This window comes from Equus asinus, chromosome 2 (assembly GCF_041296235.1).
Source record: "Equus asinus isolate D_3611 breed Donkey chromosome 2, EquAss-T2T_v2, whole genome shotgun sequence".
NCBI lineage: Eukaryota > Metazoa > Chordata > Mammalia > Perissodactyla > Equidae > Equus > Equus asinus.
This window is the reverse complement of record NC_091791.1, coordinates 8,586,936-8,606,796: the sequence shown is the minus strand read 5'-3', so window position 1 is coordinate 8,606,796 and position 19,861 is coordinate 8,586,936. Positions and strand designations below refer to the sequence as shown.

The window sequence follows — 19,861 nt, the reverse complement described above, 5'->3', positions numbered from 1 at the left end:
GAGGGCATGGAAGGTGAAGGAGAAAGAGATGTTCCCAAGAAGGCTGGTGAACCGGGCTGGTGGGGATGAGATTCTGCTCCTTTTCAGGATGTGTGTGCCCTTGTTGTCCCCTCTCGAGTGGGGTTTGTCTGCAATGTGTCGATGGTTCTTACAGTTTGGGGCCAGCAGTACCAACTCTATAAAGGTTGCAGCAGCCTTTTTTCGTCCTACGTCTAGGAATCTGTGTCTTTCAGACAGATTTCCCTTCTTAGTTGCAAAGCTACAGGTTTCCTGCCTGTGGTATTGAACTAAAGGAGCTCTTGCAGTGATGCTTGTGTTGGGGTGGGGCTCCAGGGCTGGGCCCATCTGTCTCCTAATAAGCTCCCTAACTGTGGGGAGCTGGAATTCCCTCATCCATAAAATGGGGATACACCCCTTCCTTGCCCACCTCCCATGGCAGCAGTGAGGATTGGAAAGAGAGCATCCGAGAATGGGACAGGCAGATGTGACAGACAGAAGGTGTCCCTGGTAGGAGATGGGAGGCAGGCCGCATCACCCAGAGGCTCTATCCCTCTTTCTCTCTCTCTCTTTCCAGGAATCCGCTCAGAATTTGATCAGATCGACACGTCCAACCCCAACTGTGTGGTCATTGCAGACGCAGGAGAAAGCTTTTCTTATCAGAACATGAATAAGGCCTTCCAGGTGCTCATGGAGCTGGAGAATCCCGTGCTCATATCTCTGGGGAAAGGGTGAGTCGGCTCCAGGGGGAGTTGCTTTTGGCTGCTTTGGACGGTGCTCCATGGGTCTCTAACTTAAAGAATCAGGAGAGGGGCCAGCCTGGTGGCGCAGCGGTTAAGTGCACACATTCTGCTTTGGCGGCCCGGGGTCTGCCGGTTTAGATCCCAGGTACGGACGTGGCACCGCTCATCAAGCCATGCTGTCGCAGGCGTCCCACATATAAAGTAGAGGAAGATGGGCACAGATGTTGGCTCAGGGCCAGTTTTCCTCAGCGAAAAGACGAGGATTGGCAGATGTTAGCTCAGGGCTGAACTTCCTCAAAAAAAAAAAGAATCAGGAGAGAAGGCATGGAGTGGGCACAAGGTGACTTCTTTTCCCTCCCTCCCTTCTTGCTTTTTCTCTTCATTTCTTCCTTCCTTCCTTTTAATAATTTTTTAGGAAATCAGCATACTCTGTCTTCAGGAGCTAGTTGGTCAAGCTTCCATTTGGGCCCTTGGTTGGGAGAGGCTAGAGCAGGGAGGGTCCTTGCAGACAGAGACCTCTTGGAGATCTCAGAGAGCAGGTGCTGACTGTCCCGAGTTTAGGTGCACATGCACAGGACACAACACAGGGCATGAAGGACTGTGCCAAGGGGACACCTAAGTGGAGAGAAATAGGTTCTCTGGCCTGTGGGACACTCTGGTCCAGACCCCACATCTCTGGCCACAGTCTCTGCAAAGTTGTGACTTTGTGACCACTGTTTTTGTCGGAGCCTTTAGCATGGCCTCGCCATCTCTTTCTTTTAAAAAACCATGTTGGTTATCTTTCTCAACATCTTTTACCACCAAGACAGCACATGTTCACTAAAGAAAAATTAGAGAATACAGATGAGCAAAAAGAAGAAAACAGAAAGTATTTTCAGTCCCACTGTGTAAGAGACAGCCGTCAGTGTTTGGTGTGTGTCCTTCCAGGTGGCTTCCTGTGCAGACAGATCATTACAAACGGATGTGCTCTCACATTGGCATCCATCTTGACCTAGTGATGGTGCCCATTTTTTATTGTTCACCACACGATATTTTGTGAACAACTTTCCATGCAATAAATAGATATCTCTGTAGATGGTCATTCCTGTAAGCTTTTTTACAGGATATCCTGTAGTTTTTTTAACCAACACCTGATGGACATTTAGGTTGTTTCTGGTTTTCTACCAAAGCAAGGCTGTGGTAAGCATTTGTGTGTTTCAGATGATGTGCATTTTTGAGGTTCTTGGTGTGTATTGCCAAGTTGCTTCCCAGAAAGCCGTGCACATTTGTTCTGTCATCAACAGAAGCAGCACTAGGATTTTAGAATCACAGGCTCTTAAAGTTGCAAGCACACTGTGGAGCCCTACATATACAGCTTCTCACGCAGTGCAGGAGTTCTGGGGCCATCTCTGGGGAAGCCTTTCCCAGCTTTGGTACTTCTGGTGGTTGAGAACTCCCTACCTCTGCCTGCTGAATGGGGTCAGCTGTTCGCATAGATAAGGAGGGACTTGGAATCTGGCCACCGGCCATTAGCAGGCACTTTATGTACTCCATTTTGTTTAATTCCCACCACAACCCTGTGAGCTGTAGGCAGTGTTATTGCCATCTTACGGGAGGGTATATTGAGGCATAGGGGGTGAAATAAGCCATGGTCCCCCAGCCAGGAGTGCCACCCTGAGCCTGTGCTCATCACTTCTAGGCTGCATTCAAGAGCAGATGTTTGGGCCACACAAGATCTTAAATTTTTTGAGCTGTGTTTAAAAAATGGGAGATTTTATATAAAATACCCATATTTCTGGATTCTTTTGAAAAATCAGAAGATCTGACAGTGCTGGGCCCCACGTTCCAGAGCGCACAGCAGCTCAGCCAAAGCCACGGCCTCCATTCGTTCCAGTTCACCACAAATGCACCGCCTCCTGTTGTCCCCCTCTCCAGGCTTCAGAGTCACTTGCCACTATCGTATACGGTTTGTGTTTTTCTCATAGTGGAGAAACATTTCTTCATGGCTATGTCTCTATCAAAATAGGCAAATGAAAGAGATTTCAAGGAAGAAAAGAGAGGATATATTTCTTTTAGGAACTAAAAATATTCTAGTGTGTTTATACAAATAAAATAAATGTGTCCTGTGTTAGTCAGGGTTCTCCAGAGAAACAGAAGCAACAGGATGTGGAGAGTTATATATATAAGGAGAAATTGATCGTGAGGCTTGGTGCGTCCAACATCTGCAGGGCAGGCAGGCAGGCTGGAGACGCAGAGGAGCTACAGTCTGAGTCAGAGGCTGTCTGCTGGCAGATTCCTACTTGCTCAGGGAGGTCAGACTTTCTTCAGTTCAGACCTTCAACTGACTGGATGAAGCCCACCATGTTATGGAGGGCAGTCTGCTTTACTCATCACAGTCCACTGATTTAAATGCTAATCCCATCCAAGAAACACCTTCACAGAAACATCCAGAATAATGTTTGACCAAATATCTGGGGACTGTGGCCAAGCCATCTTGTCACATAAAATTAACCATCACTGTCCCTTTCTAACCTTCTGCAATTTGGGTTACTACAAACCACAGCACCTGGCCTGCCGACTCCTTTACGGTCCAGGCTTGGTCCCTACAGTTACCAACCCCTCGCTGGAGAAGAACATAATTAAGAAGCTCTGTTAGAGCACATTTATGTTAAAATTTTTTTCTTTAAAATTATTTCTAATTATTGAAAGTTATTATTCCAGATTATGGGTAGTAGTCAAAATAGATATGTTGTTGAAAACAAAAACAAAAACACGGCATCAGTTGCATTCAGCTTTGTAATTCTGCAGCAAATTCAGTAGTAGGCAAGGGCTTGTTTCGCAAATAAGTGGTTAGTGAGACCGCCAGCTGATGGGCGTTCTGACTCGGGCTGTGTGCTGGGTGCTCAAAAACCAGAGAAAGGAACTGACAGCTTTTGGGCCTAGGTCACAGCTTCTCGGGACAGCCTAGGATCCATGAGGAGCTGCTGTCACATCGGAGTGGGGGTCACTCGTGGTGAGGGGCCATCCCCCACCGGAGCGGGCCAAGCGGCGCCCCTGAAGAGGCAGGATGGCGGAGGCACTGGGGCAGAATGTCCTCCTCCTGGAAATGGAGTGATTTACATTTGGCATCTGTTTGGACCAAGAGTGGGAATTGCCTTTGTAATTTCTTCTGTCATGCTGCCGTCAGAAAATTAAGCTGTTTACGCAACAGACGATGGAAGGTTAATGGCTCTTGTGGGAAAGGTCAAGTGGTCATTTTGAAGGGAGGCTGTGCTGAATAATCGGAAGGGCAGGAGAATAAAGCGTAAAATCTATCTGAGTGCGTCTCCCCGGCCTTCTCCTGTCTCGCTGGCGTCCACAGTCCCTTCTTTGTGGCTGGAGCACTCCGGTTCTCGCCAGGCCTGCTGGGGCTTTCATTATGCCAGGAACTAGAGATAAATATATCAAAGCTCCAGTGTTCAGGAATAACCTGGGCCTTTAGATTTAAAAAAATTAACTTAGGTCCTTGTATTTACTGTATCTCTAAAAATGTTTTCAGCTAACAGATGGCCTTCAAGATGCCTTTTTGTTTTCCTGAATGAATAAGAAATAAAGAAAAATTCTGGGCACTATAAAAACAAGTCCAGATTCAGTTAAAAAAGAAATATTTGGGTTTCTAATTTTGATTTATGAAAGTCAGGTTTTTCTTTAAACTAAAAATGAATGTACCAGAGACAAGGTTTTGATTGTGTATTTTAAGCTGCATGTTCAGTTTTTTCCTCCCATCAGGAATAAATTTATACTTAAGAAAGTCCAGGTTTCTGTCACTGGAAGAAGGAATTGGCACCTATGAGGCAGGCAGAAGTTGTGCCACGTGGGTGTCCTGGGGAGGGTTTCCCAAAGGGGAGGTGCCCCCTCCAGCCAGCCCGGAGGCCCCCCGGATGCTCGGCTCCAGACAGAGCTGGGCCTACGGCTACTGGGTGGCGCTGTCCCATAATTTGCTCTTTGGCTTCTGGGTAAACCCTGCCTACGCGGCTGCATGCTTTCCTCACCTCTGCCCTCCGCCCTGGCTCCCTTCCACCTGTCCCGGCCTCAGGGAGGCCCCCCTGGTCCCCTTCCCTCCCAGTCTGTGCTCCCACTGCCCCCTTCTTCCCCTCTTGCAGCGGTCATCACGTGGAGGGCAAGGGGACGAGTGGAGCTCTCGAGCGCCTGACTGAGGCCTGGCCTAGAGCAGGATCTGGACCACCGGGTCCCCAACAGGGGGCTGCACTCAGTTCTGAGGGGCTCCCCAGGCCCACACACTTCCACTCCCTGCCCTTGGGCTTCAAGTCTCAGCTTTGATGTCTCCTTCTCTGGGAGCCTCCCTGTCCCCAGGGTGTCCAGCCCCTCTCCCGCAGGGTGCCCAGAGCACTGGGTCCCTCGTCATGGCCTGTGTCCTGCCCTTTAGATTTGTCTGTGGACTGTCTGCTTCCCCATCAGACTGAGAGTCCCTGGGGGCAGCTTGGGTCTGGGAGTGTCGCCAAGTCCTGCAGGGGGTGTGGGGCAGCTGCATCCTGAGTGTCTGGGGGACTGAGTTAACGGACACCAACTGCAGTGCCCACGAGCGCAGGCCCCAGCGCCCGGCGTCTCCCTCTTCCTCTCGGCTAGACTCCGCTTTACTTCATCCTTCACTCCTCCCTTACAACTCGGGACCTGGCTAAGGAAATGGTCATACCAAAGTAGTTTGTGGTAGAAATGGGAAAAATAAAAGGAAACACTCTTTTGAGGCTGTATGAATGCAGAATACGTGGCTAGATTCTGGATTTAAGACAAATGCAATTAGGGATCTCTAAGACTGTGTTTTGGGGTCACCCTTTAAAAGGGGGAGCATTTGGAGGTCCTGCCTCTGTAAGCAGGTGGCTTCTCTCTGGCTACCAGGCACCTTCCTGCCGTGTGCAGTGTCCCAGCTAGTCCCTGTCCTTGTGGGGTGGCTCCAGAGCACAGAGCCTTGGACCTTCATGGAGAGGTCTCGGGTTCACTTGAAGACCAGCGAAGCCTGTCACGACAGGAGACGCTCCCAGGGCTTCCACAGACGGGCTCCAGGCCCCAAATCCACTGGACAGGAGTGAGTGGCAGGGAACCAGTCCTTGCTGAGGCCCAGGGTGTGGCTGAAGCCGCAGTGGAAGCCCAGCCAGGCAGTGGAGAGCGCAGGGCGGGAGAGCGCCTGTCCCCGAGTGCCGGGTCAAGTGGCGGGCAGTGCAACCTCCCAGCCTTCACGGCCTCACGAGGGCGGAGAGGGACAGGCCGAGTCCCTGGGCGTGGCAGAGCTGGAGGAAGAGCACAGCCCTGGGTGGATCTGAGAGCTCAGTTCAAACCTTTTAAATAGGTGCAGACCAGGTGTCACTCCCACAGGTTGGAGAGAAAGACCTGCGCTCGTTCTGTCCTCCCCAGCTCAGGTCTTATTGCCACGTCTCAGTCTGGGCGAAAGTTATTTATAGCAATATTCTCTAGTATTTTTTCAGCAGTTTCCACATGCCAGGCATCGTGTGAGGAACTTTGTGTGCATTATTTTGTTCATGCCTCACAACAATACATGAGGTAGGTACTGGGTTTTCTTTTGCCCATTTTACAGATTAGGAAACTGAGGCCCAGAGGGCTTAAGCAACCCAAAGCCTAGTTAAAAAGAAATGGAGAGAGGATTTGAACCCTGGAGTCAGCATGCTTTAGTGTTCTCTTAGGCTCTCTGCATACACGTTGTGTAATGTCTCCCGTGTTCAAAGGGCCTGGGAATGGGAGAGAGCTAACTGCTGCGACGGGTCTCGAAACGTCTGTGTAGTCCTGAGTTTCCACTGACCCTGTCTTCAGAGCAGCATGGGTTAAACTATCTTCTCCCCTCTTTAGAGTCCAACGGCTTTGCTCAGAGAGAACTGGGCTTGGTCCACTGGGTGTCCCCAGAGGTCTGCGTGTGGCCTGGGGTGGGCCAGGCAGTGGCGGCCGGGGCTCAGCACAGTGCTTGCAAGAGCGGTGAACCATCTTCAGAAAGGCGTGCTCCTGGGAGCCGACCTGTCTCGGCTTTAGTGAGATGGGGAAGAAACAGTTGTCTTCCCCTAAAAGCATCTGGCGCCTGTGGAACCCGACAGCTCTCTTGGCCTCTGGCTAATAGGAGATGGGGCAGGGTGCTGTGGAACCAATGGAGTTTTCTTCTTTAGACAGCAATTAGGGCTTAATTATTAGCAGTTAGGGGTTCACCACATGCTCTATGGACCTGCTGTCCTTTCCCAGAGCGCAGGTCACTTGTCTTTCTCTCTGTTAGCAACTGGATCCATCTGCCCCTGGGGTCCCCTGTTAATCACCACGGCGGGAGCCCCACAAGGCTGGCAGCAGGGAGCCATTGTGACTGAGAGCTGATGCCTGCTGTCTCACTCGCCCAGGTGTGGTAACCCACCACTGGGCTCTGTGGGGCTGACCTCCATTGGTTACTCTCAGCTTGGCATCTGGACTGACCCTTGCCTGGAACTAGGCTCTCCTGAGCTGGCAGAACCAGGACAGAGTGGTTTCTCTTGGCATTTCCCAGACCCCAGGCTCAGCTCGCCTTGTCCACTTCTGCTCTTTTCTAGACGCTACTACAAGGAGACTTCTGGACTGATGCTGGACGTTGGTGCCTATGTGAAGGCGCTCGAGGTACCTACCCGGGGTCTGTCCAAGCCCTCCTCAGATCTCAGGGCCGTCAGGGATGTTTCCGGTCTTTCTGGAGAAAGGGGTGTGCTCAGCATCCAAAATTGCCTTTTATGTTTTCAAAGTAGGCCCTTCTATTTGGGGCCTCAAGCCGAGCGCTGCCTCTCCTCTGGAGCTTGGCCCCTCAGCTGCCCTGGCAGTCACTCTGCTCCCCTGTCGCTCCTTCTCCTCCCCAACCCAGCGCTGCCTGCCGTTGACCCATTGGCCCTCCCAGCATGCTCTCTGCCACTCTCCTCTCTGACTCCTGGCTTCCGTATCTGTGTGGAACATCTTCCTCATTCCTGGACTGGTCATCTGCAGCACCTTGAGCTTAATGGGTCCTAACGGGCCTCCTCCCGACACCCTCCCCCATTTCCAAGGCGAGGCCAGATGAGGCTCCCCAGCGTCCGCTCTGACCCATGCCCTGTCAGCTGCCCCAGCCAGGCTTCTGCCCCAGGTCAGCTCATGTCACCTCCCATCTTCACTGCTACACTGGCTGCCGCCCACCTGCACTCAGGTGGGAAGGTGGACAGGCAGGCAGATGGAGTCCTGGACCTTTTCCCCTGGAGGGCCTGTAACAGACCTGCGGGGGGAGACGGGGAGAAGGGAGGGGCAGAGGCAAGAGTGCCAGTGAGAGCAGAGTCAGGGTGGCCCATGTGACACCTGTGACTTGGCCAGCTATGGGCTATCTCTGCTGTGGTCAGGCTTTTGAGCAGATGGCAGGGCGCCTGATGGGGGGCCCCAAGCATCTGGGCAGCCCCGGTGGAGTTGTGATCTCTTGCCTCTGAGATGTGTCTCTCAGCCCAAGTGTCCTGCCCCCTGGAGGCCCCTGGGCGCATGTTTGGGGCGTCTTCCCTTGCTTCCCCAGGGGGAGGCCTTCACTTCTGGTCGGGCATTCACCTGGTGCTTTGTCCCAAACCCGTGCCATGTCCTTCTCTCCTTCCAAGTATGCCTGTGGCATTGAAGCCGAAGTGGTGGGGAAACCTTCTCCTGAGTATTTCAAGTCTGCCCTGCAAGAGATGGGGTTGGAAGCCCACCAGGTAGGTGTCCCCTCACCAAGGGCGCGTGTAGAGGCAGCAGTGTTGGGGGAGGCCCAGGGTGCCCACGCTGGGGCAGCCGTGGGGCCTGAGATGAGTTTGGGGGCTCAGGCAGCCCAGGGCAGACCCACCATGAGAGATGATTTGGCTGGAAAGGGGGAAAAAAGATAGCACAGGAGGCCCACTGAACGTGTTCAGCCTGTTAAATGTTTCAGTGTAAGAGTGAGAAACAGAAATGCCTGTGGCTTTTTCTAAGCAACTTTTACTTCTTGTCTGGAAGGATAAGAATTGACAAGTCCTATCAGTGTATTAGAAATATTTCATTGGAAAGACAATATAATGGCAAAATTAAAACACTCTAAGAGAGAAATCACACATCTTGCCGCCTTTGCAGGATGACTGTTTGTGAGACAGATTGCCTTCCAAACATATGTCTTGAAAACAAAAAAAAAACGGGGGTTATGATTTTAGCATCCACAGTGCCCACGCCCCTTCCCAGTTAGTGTGGAGCTGGTCCCCTCCAGCCAGTGGTTTCCTGAAAGCATAGCTGAAACAATGGGCACGTGTCTGCAGCTGGCCCACGGCTATCCTGCTGTCTGTTTTGGACATGGCACCCGGGACGGTGTCAGCATCCTACGGCGTGGCTGAGCCCCAGGATCACCGTGCACTCCCTTACTGTTGGACCCGTGGTTGCCGCATGTGTTCTGATCTAATGGTTAGAAAAAGACGGCCCACGGGCACGGAAGTCTGGAACTCTGTGCCCACCCTTCCCCTCAGACTCACAGAGGGCAGAAGGTGTGGGGTCTTGTGGGTCCCCAGGAAACACCGGGATATGCCCTGTGGGGCTGGTGGAGAAGGAGAACCGTGTGTTTTGAGTGAGTGAAGACTGCAGGCATGCACAGCCTGGGTTTCAGGACTTGTTTCTCAGAGTTGAATTTGTCTTCTTATTGTGACAAATTTCAAACACACAGAAGTAGAGAGAATGGTACATGTATCCATCACCCAGATTCAGCAATTAAAAGATTTTGTCAGGGCTGGCCCGGTGGCGCAGCAGTTAAGTTCGCACGTTCTGCTTCCGTAGCCCGGGGTTCGCTGATTCAGATCCCAGGTGCAGACCTATGCACTGCTTGTCAAGCCATGCTGTGGCGGGTGTCCCACATGTGAAGTAGAGGAAGATGGGCACAGATGTTAGCTCAGGGCCAGTCTTCCTCAGCAAAAAGATGAGGATTGGCGGCAGATGTTAGCTCAGGGCTAATCTCCCTCAAAAAACAAAACAAAGCAACAACAAAAAATATATATATATAAATTACTTTAAAAAAGATTTTGTCAAATTCTCTTCTTTCCTCCCTTTTCTTTCTTTTTAAAAATTTACTTATTTTTTGCTGTCATATTTTAAAGCAAATCGCAGACTTACTGTTGTTGTATCCTTTCATATTATAGTGTGCTTCTCAAAAAAACATGGTCATTTTTGATGTAACCACAGTGCATTCAAACACCTAACAAGAAGATGCTTGGTGCCTTCAGTCATTAGGGAAATGCAGATCAAAACCACAGTGAGATGCCACTTCACAACCCCTAGGATGTTCTGTTTTAATAAAGAACAATGGAAAATAACAAGTATTGGCAAGGATGTGGAGAAATTGGAACCCTCTTAGAGGAATGCTGGTAGGAACGTAAAATGGAGCAGCCACTATGGAAAACAGTTTGGCGGCTTCTCAGTAGGTTAAACATAAAATTACCGTATGATCTAGCAATTCCACTCCTAGGTATAGATCCCAAAGAATTGAAAATAGGTGTTCAGACAAAAACTTAAACACGAATGTTCATAGCAGCACTGTGCACAATAGCCAAAAGGTGGAAACAATGCCCATGTCCATCAACAAATGAGTGGACAAACAAAATGTAGTATATTCACACAGCGGAATATTTCAGCCCTAAAGAGAATGAAGTAATAATAAATGCTACAACGTGGATGAACCTTGAAAATATTATGGTGGGGCTGGCTCTGTGGTGTAGTGTTTAAGTTTGGCGCACTCCACTTCAGTGCCCTGGGTTCATGGTTTCGGATCCTGGGCATGGACCTATACCACTCATCAGCCATGCTGTGGTGGCATCCCACATATAAAAAATAGAGGAAGATTGGCACATATGTTGGCTCAGGGCTAATCTTCCTCAGCAAAAAAAAAAAAAAAAGTATTGAAAAAAAATGTTATGGTAATGAAAGAAGCCAGTCACAAAAGGCCATATTTTATACATTACTTGACTTTTATATGAAATGTCCAGAATAGGCAAATCCGTAGAGACGTAAAATAGATTAGTGGTCACCAGGGACTGGGCGCATAGAGGGGAATGGGGAGTGACTGCTTAATGGGTACGAGGTCTCCTTTTGGGGTAATAAAAATGTCTGGAACTAGATGGTGGTGATGGTGCACAACATTGTGAATACTTAATGCCATTGATTTGTACACTTTAAAATGGTAATTTTGGTAAACTTTATGTTATGTGTATTTTATCACGATGAAAAAAACCCCTCCCTAACACAATCAACAGTAATTCCTCTGGATTATCTAGTACCAGTCCACATTTAGACATCCCTGGCTGTCTTGGCAATGTTCTCTTACATTGATTTGTTTGAATCAAATCCACATAAGGTCCATACCTGGCATGTGGTGGTTTTGTCTCTTAAACCTCTCTTTTTAATCTTTTATCGTAGAGCATTTCAAATATCTCCATGAGTAGAGACAGCGTAATGAACCCCCGGTGCCCATCACTGAGCTTCAATAATTATCAACTAAGAACCACTTTAAAAATTGTTTTTAACTGTTCATTTTGAAGTAATTTCACACTTCCAAAAAAGTTGCAAGAATAGTAGAAAGATTTTCCATATGCCCTTAAACCAGCTTCCGCAAATGCTAACGTCTTATATAACAATCAGAACAATTATAAAATCAGGAAATTGGTATTGATACGCGGTATCAACTAACCTGGAGACCTTCTGCAGACGTCTTCAGCCATCCCGCTAGTATCCTTTTTGGGGACACATTGCATTTAGCAGATGTCCCCTGGTGTCCTTTGCTCTGGGGCGGTTTCTCAGTCTTTGTCTTTCATAACTGTGGCATTTTTGAAGAATCGTGGTCAGTTATTTTGTCGAATGTCCCTCAATTTGGTTTTTCTCGATGTTTCCTCATAGTTTAATTCAGGGTATACAGCGTGGGCAGGAATCTTATGGAAACGACGCTGTGCGTCCCATCGAGAAGCACATGATGGCTCTTTGCCCTGTGGTGGGTGATGTTCCTCTGATCGAGGCCGAGGTCGTGTCTGCCAGGGTTCTCCACTGCAAGTTACTGTTTGTCCCTTTGTACCTAATGAGTACCTTGTAGGAAAGGACTTGGGCACTGTGTAAATGTCCTCTGTCCTGTCATTCTTTCCCCTCCTAATGTTAGCACCCATTGATAATTCTTACCTGAAACAGTTCTTACTGTGGTGTTTGCCATATGGCAATTTCCTGTTTCCATTGTTCCTTCCACATTTACTACTTGGAATTTACTGTAAGAAAGAGCTTTCTTTTTTCTCCCATTTGCTTGCTTGTTTGCTTATTTATTTAAAGATTTTATTTTTCCTTTTTCTCCCAAAGCCCCCTAGTTCATAGTTGTGTATTTTTAGCTGTGGGTCCTTCTAGTTGTGGCATGTGGGATGCTGCCTCAGCATGGCTTAATGAGCAGTGCCATGTCCCTGCCCAGGATTTGAACTGGCGAAACCCTGGGCCACTGAAGCAGAGTGTGCGAACTTAACCACTGAGCCACAGGGCTGGCCCCTACTTGTTTGTTTATTTATTCCAACATGGACTCAAGGATATTTGCTTTATTCTACGAATTACAATCCATTCGGGTTTCTTTTGCTTTTTTTTCCCCTTTGGTGAGGAAGATTGGCCCTGAGCTAACATCTGTTGCCATTCTTTTTTTTTCACTCTCCCCAAAGCCCCAGTACGTGGTTATATCCTAGTTGTAAGTCATTCTAGTTCTTCTATGTGGGATGCCGTCACAGCATGGCTTGATTAGCAGTGTGTGGGTCCACACCCAGGATCTGAACCAGCAAACCCTGGGTCACCAAAGCAGAACTTGCAAACTTAACCACTCGGCCGTGGGGCTGGCCCCCACAATCCATTCTTACTGTTATTTATTTTGTTGCTTAAATTGGCCATTGGGACCCCTCCAACATTTATAGCCACTTGTTTAATCTATATCCCCACCCACTCCTCTCCCCTAGATTATTTTAAATCAAATCCCAGAAATCGTATCACTTCAACTGTAAATATTTCTGTCTCTAAAAAATAGAAATTGTTTTTAAAAGCATAGATAATGCCATTGTCATGTCTAGATAATACTAACAATAATTCCTTAATGTCATCCAATATCTAGTCATTCTTCTCATGTCCCTGATTGTCTTCTAATTGTTTTCTGTTTCTTACAGTTTGTTTGAATCATGATCCACATGAGGTCCTTGCATTGTGATTCATTAGTGCGAGTCCATCTCCCTTTTGTAACGTTTTGAAGAAGAAACTGGGTTGCATGTCCTGGAGCGTTTCCCACAGTGTGGATTTTGTTGGTCGCGCCTCAGTGGTGTCCTTTCACGTGCTCCCCTGTCCTCTCTGCCTCCGGGATGTTGGCAGTTAGACCTAGAAGCTTGGTCAGAGTCCGGTTCAATTCTTTGACGAGCACTTTCTAGGTGGTGGTGTGTCCTCCATCAGGAGGCACAGAGTGTCCAGTCACATCCCTTTACAGTGTCAGCAGCCGCTGATGATTACTGCCTAACTCCAGTGACTCACTGAGGGCTGTAGGACGGTGACATTCAAATTCTGTCACTCCTTCATTTTTCTCTGGATTACTTCTAACAGGAAAACTTCTCCTCACCAACTCTTTGTTACCCTGAGGTACAGTTCATATGGGAAACTCCAGATAAATGCCTGTTTCCTTCCCATCATTTATTAGTTTTCAGAATAAGGAGTTGATTCTCTAGCACCCTCCCAAGGTGACAAAGGAGATTTAAAACTACATATTTCATTATAAATAATTAGACGTAAGCATATTTGATGTGTTTCTATCCATTGCAGTTCTCATCTTATTCTTGTTTGAATTATTCACCCCTGACCAGTGGGAGCCTCTTCAGGGGAGCATCTGAGTCCTTTTGACCCCACCCAGTGGTGCCTGAGGCTCCTTAACTCTCTGTTATTGCAGGATGTTCCACACCTGCCTGACACATTGCCTTTTCTGAGCCTGGAATCCACCCTCCTTCCAAGGAGCCATACTTACCTTTGATGAGGAGTAGTATCTAGGAACCATAGTGGGCACAGTCCTGGTCTCGTTGCTCCTGGGTTGGTCATCATTTCTAAGCGTTTTCAGTTGACAAGACTCGGGAAAATATGTGTTTTTAAACATGAAGTACATGATGAGTTCGTACTGAACTTCTGGTGCACATTCAGTCCTGTGGGTTTTTACTTATCTCATCAGTCTTAGATCTGTATTTCCTTTTTCCACGTCAGAAATCCTGGTTCTCAGAAGTACCAACATAATCACTCATTTGCTTTCCCATAATACACACGAGCCTTGAGTCTTAAAAACATGCTGTGTGAAAGAAGCCGGGGGCAGAAGAGAGCATGCCGCTCCCCGTGCTCCCGGTGCCTCGGGGACTGGGGCGAGTTGTGCTTGCCGCGCCCGTGGACCGGGCTGTGTACCCAGCATTGCTGTCGTGACTGCTGGCCGGGAGTGGTGAGGCTGGTCACCCGTGCTGTTTAATATTTCTTTTTTCACAGCTCTTTTTTTGCTTAGAGCATATCCTTCTAGAGATTTACTGTATTTTAAAGCTGCTGTGAATAGTCCCTTTCTGGATCGTATGTACCAACAGGACCTCCTTGAATTCACTTTACTTCTCGTTTTTAGGGAATTGGTTTTTCACCATTTAAATTTGTTTTATAGATATGTAAGATATTTATGTGGTTCCAAAATCAAACCCATAAAACGAGATGTATTCAAGGAAGTCTACTTCTGTGCTCTTCCTTATGTTCTCTTCCCACCCATCTTATAGGGAGCCATTTTTATATATCTCATGGCTGATCTTTCCATTTTTAACATGTAAACAACTATATATATATTTACATCCTACTCATAGGATGAGTTTAAGAGAGAATAAAGTCTTAAGATAACTTGTGATCGGGTAGCAGAAAGGCTAATGTAATGTGAGTTAAAAAACCAGTATTTAGAATTACATAAGCAGTGTGACAACCATCTCAAACAGCAAAAGCAATAAACCGCCACTGCTAGGAAATGAGACCACAGGAACCGAAGACCCAGACGGCATCCTCGGCTGTATTGGGTAGGTTAGCCGTGCGTGATTCTTCCCCTGACTTTTTTTCCCTGTTTGACATTTTCCAGGATTTTCACAGTTGGCGTCATTTACATTCTGAATGAGAGACTGCCCTCCCCACACCCCGAGGAGGAGCCCACGCCCTTATCGGGGTGAGGTTATCCGGGCTTCTCATTTGGCGGCTGCTTTTGGATTCCTGGCAGTTGGTCTTTGTGTCTGCCGGGCTTGTGGCCCCTGTGCTGTCCGGTCCATCGCAGCGTCTGGGGCCCTGAGTAGCTAAGGAATGGTTTTCTCTGTGGCTCTGAGCACGTGGCAAAGCTGAATCTTATTTACCTCCCACGCGATCATTCCCTTTCACCCTCAAATGTCATTTTCGTCTCTGCCCTTGACAGACAGCTGAGCAGCAATTACAGGTTCTTAACACTCCCGCCCCACAGTTTTTCTAAAATGTTCGTTGATGTTATTTGAGCCTCAGGATGTGTAGACATTTTAAAGCAGTATTTCAAAATAAGGCCATTTCAAATGAACTGCGTCTTATGCACAAGGTAACAATTCTCTGTTCCTGCTTCTTCTTTTTTTTTTTGTTTAATGAAAAATGCCGGTGAGTGGCTATCTTGCTGTCGAAGTGCCAGGCTGTGGCAAACCTTAAATTTTTCAAGGCGCTTTAATCAATAAAGTTATCACCAGTCATTTCCCTTGATAACCGCTTCTTCCCAGACCCAGGCTTGCTCCTTGCCACTGAGTTTCCAGCCTGCTCTCGGAATGGATATAACTCCCCAAATCCAATTTTCATTTTAACCTTCCCTCTGTCGCCTAGAAATAACGAATTGCCAGTATTACTCTTAATAGATTGGAACTTCAAACTTCTTAGAGGTAACCAGGCCCTTTCTACAATTTGTTAATAAAAGCAAAGAATAACGTTCCTTAAAGGTTACTTGTAGAAATACCTAATTCTCCTGGTTTAAGGCTTCTGAATCAGTGGGTGGTTTAATAGCTTTGTAGTGAAGCCCAAATGCTGTGAAGGTTTTGGCAGTTTTCCGTAATCATAAGAAGTTCCATCAGCTGTAAACTGTGCAGATTTAATGGAAATTGGGACTGTTGAAGCCGGAGTGCTTAGTTAGCACAGGAGGCAGCCTGGGGCAGCCAAGCTGGGCGCCCGTTTCACAGATGAGGAGCCCGAGGCTGAGAGAGGAAGGACCTAGAATAATTGGAGCCCCACGTGTGCTGGGCACAGCACACCTGGGTACTGTCACTGACCCATTTATTTCATGAGATCCTTTCTCCAATCCCCTGTTGCAGGTACTTGCATTTCCATGCTAAGCTTAGGGAAGGATTTCTCACCCTCAGCACTGTTGACATTTTGGGGCCAGATCATTCTTTGTTGTGGGAGGCTGTCCTGTGCGTTATAGGATGCTTAGTAGCAACCCCCTCCCCCAGTTGTGAAACCACAAATGTCTCCAGACTTGGTCGGATGTCCTCCGGGGAGTAAAACCGCCCCCAATGGAGAACCACAGCTCTGGAGAAGTCATGGAAAAGTCTAGCATCGAACCTGAGATTACTCTGCTGAGGAGGAGTGAGGCCGGGACCCAGTCCCCTCCAGGGCTCTGCTGTACCCCAGTTCTCAAGGAGAGGCCAGTGGAATTTTTAGATTTGGGAAATGAAGTTTGAAAAGGCATAGTTAGTAGTACAATATCATTTTCTATTTTGAAAAATATTAAAATGTATATTGTTGGCAGAACATAAACTATAGAAAATAAAGTTAGACAAGGTCTTGGATGGTGAGGGTAAGTGCCCTCAGGTTGGCCTGTTGGACATGGGGGCAAGGTTTGTAGGTTTATCCAAAGGTGGCATAAAACATGGACTGGGCCTCATCGTCCACTCCCTGGTTCTCAGGGTGTTAATCCCAGCTGTGGGGCTCTGGGCACAGCCTGTTCCCCGGGTGCGGAGGCCTGTGTGGGGAGTGAATGTCTACATGGGGCCGCTTGGGGCCTCTCATTTCTCTCGTGGCCGCCTCTGCCTCAAGAATGTCCATGGATAGCCCATCCCCTGCCCCTCTTGGCTGAGCCCCTCTGCTGGCCCAGGTCTCGCCCCTCCAGCTGTGTGCATGGTCTTAGGGTGTTGGTTTAGGGACCCTGGCTGGGCCAGTGTGAGCTTCCAGCACCGGGAGATCGCAGGCTAGGAGTGCTCAGTGACACCGCAACAGTGGGTCTGAAACTGACAGGAGCTTCTGGAAATTCCTGTTCTGAGGTTGTCTTTGTGCTCATCTCAGTCATAGAGTATCTTTAAAACCTCATGTCTTCACTTTTCCTAAGACATTTTCTCTCCTAGAGCATTTTTGGGTAGATTTTATTTTCTTGTCCTCAAAACACACGTATGTTTTTATCTGATTATGAAGTAACTCATGTTCATTAAAGGAGATAGGAAAAACTCAGAAAGTACGAGGAAAAAACCCCAAAACCATTCATTGTTCCACTAACCTAGAAAAATGCAAATCATGCTTAACCTTTTCAATTTCTTTGTGTCTGTATATACGTCTTTTTTAACACAAAATTGGGATAATTCTGTATCTGCTTTTTGAAACCTGACCTTCCCCCCTTAATATTCTATTGAAAGCAATTTCCTTTTTCCTTATTGAAGCTCTTTTAAGTAACTTTCGTGGCTATGTAGTATTGCATCACGGCCTGCCATAGCGTTCCTTGCCAGTGCCCTACTGGACATGCAAATTGCTTCCAGTCTCCTCTCATGCGCAGCCCAGGTGAATACCCTTGTATATGCATCCTTCTCTATATTCCTGATTATTTGCTTAGCAGTCCTCGGGGGGTGGTTGTGGGGCCATGAGGCTCAGTGCCTGTTTCCATTTCCGAAAGGAGGTATCAGTCCGCGTCCTTACCAGCTGCACATACGAGTGCTCATTTCCCCGCATCCTCGCGTACACGCCTGTTTCTTACTTTTTATAGAATAGTGGTCTTTGAGTTTGGCTGTGTTGACGTTGTTCCTTGTGCACATTCCTTAGCCAGGAGGCGTCTCCAGGAGTCTGCGGGGCCCGGGTTCCTCTGGGCTGCAGGCTGCAGGTCTAGTGCTGGTTGTCATCTTGAGGCCTCTCCCTGTGGGTGCGTGCCCCTCAGGGCTGAGGTACAGACTGAGCCTGGTGCCCCTTCAGCCCCAGCCCTGCTGTTTGCTGCCCGTGAGAGGAAGTCCTCCTCCTGGCAGAGTCCCGGGATAACTAGGAAACTTGTGGACTGTGGGCTTTCTTGGGAAAGCTCTTTGGTGCTGGAAGTTTTGTACTCCCAGACATCACCATCTGTAGAGTGCGTGCTGCCCCTGCACCTTGGATGGGGAAGAGGAGACTGGCTGGCAGACAGATATTTAAGAAGGATGCTTTTCTTTTCTTTTCTTTTTCTTTTTTTTTTTGAGGAAGATTAGCCCTGAGCTAACATCTGCTGCCAGTCCTCTTTTTGCTGAGGAAGACTGGCCCTGAGCTAACATCCATGCCCATCTTCCTCTACTTTATATGTGGGACGCCTGCCACAGCATAGCTTCCCAGGCACACCATGTCCACACCTGGGATCCAAACGGTTGAACCCCTGGCCACCGAAGCAGAATGTGAGAACCTAACCGCTGCACCACTGGGCCGACCCCAAGGAGGCTTTTTGAACCCAAACCAAAAAAGCTGCCTGAAGGGCTGTGGTGCCCCCTCCAGCTCTCTGCTCTCCTTGTTCTGTGGGAGTCCGACCTCCCCGTGTGTCTCTGTCTTCCTTTCACCATATTGCAGTCAGAAAGGAACTGCAACCCAGGCCTGACAGGTGGGGTTTTTTTATTTCCCCCGGCAGCGCACCTCCTGACCTCTATCTTCTTGCCAATGATTTTTTAAATCCTAAATGATTTGGCAATAATTGCTCCTCCTTGCGTGATTATTGCCCTTGACCGATAGTAAATCTGTGAAATCCCCAGGGGCCTGAGCACACTTTGGTATGCAGAGCCCACAAGCTGGCCCAGACAGGCCTCGCTGCTCCGGGCAGCTGCACCCCCAGCATCCCACGCCCCGCGCCCCCCCACCACACACGCTGTGGGGCTCTGCCTGGATTTGGCATCAGTTTGTCATGCGGAACCACAGCTGCTGCTCCTCAATGCGAGTTCTTCCTCCAAGGGCCCGGGTCCCTCTGGTTCCATCTCCGTGGGCCACATCAACAAGTGTCCTCATCAGGGAAGCTCTGGGAGTCTCTATTCTGAGGGGGAAGAATTTCTGCTGCCTTAGTGTGTGCACGCATGTGTGCATGTGCACAATGTTTTATTTTCACCAGAAGCACGGAAGGTGCTGATGTAATAATGGGAAGACCCGTTTCATTTCCAAGGAACCTTCTAGCAGAATGGCCCCTGGAGCCTCTGGCAGCAATGGACAGGGGCCTAAGCCGGAACACTGTGAATGTTCAGGTTCCAAGACACCTTCTTGAGAAGGGCAAAGTAGAATCTCATGCTGGCGTGTACAGCTGGCCCAGGCGCCGGGGCCTTCCTGCTCCAGCCCTCTCCTCCCAGGTGAGCCGTGCGGTTGCTCGGGTGACCTTGGCTTCACATGCACCCTTAGAATCGCCTGTGTGTGCAGCGGGCTCTGCTGCTGGTCCCACGTCAGGGAACACACGTAGCCTCTGGCTGTCTCCTCTGGTGATTGATGATTTCCACACAGATGTATGGCAGCTTGATAAACACACAGATTTGGATTTGGTAGTGTCTTCTCCGACATCCGTCATTCTAGAAAAAAATCTTGCTACTGGTGCTATTATATACTTAATGTTTCTTTAAATTGATTCTTTTTTTTTAAACTTAAATAAATGTATTTTAAAAGAACTTTTGATCACTACTATAAATGGAAAACTAGAATCACTCACTTACCAGAAATAGATTACTCTAAAAATAAATACAAAACACGTACATTAAAAATGTATGTTCTTGTTCTACCAAAAAGCAAGTAGCATATCACCAGGATGCATAACTCACTTTGGTAAACATGGGATTAGATGGAGAAAAGGTCAGAGAAAACGGGTGAAATGCACGAAGTTTCCGTTATTCACTGGGGAG

The 19,861-nt window shown here is 48.2% G+C and overlaps 1 protein-coding gene across 6 annotated transcripts in view; it reads left to right on the top strand.

Annotated features, from left to right (window-relative positions):
- The window catches only part of LHPP (phospholysine phosphohistidine inorganic pyrophosphate phosphatase), a 138,485-nt gene that overhangs the window by 20,194 nt on the left and 98,430 nt on the right, over positions 1–19,861 (top strand). For 3 of the 6 annotated variants that reach the window (XM_014857702.3, XM_014857701.3, XM_044749064.2), the window contains exons 3-5: positions 575–728; positions 7,295–7,358; positions 8,339–8,431. In XM_014857702.3, the coding sequence (XP_014713188.1) occupies positions 575–728; positions 7,295–7,358; positions 8,339–8,431 (311 nt within the window). The remainder of the gene's footprint in view (positions 1–574; positions 729–7,294; positions 7,359–8,338; positions 8,432–19,861) is intronic. The other 3 variants (XM_044749069.2, XM_044749076.2, XM_044749091.2) reach the window with 2 other exon arrangements.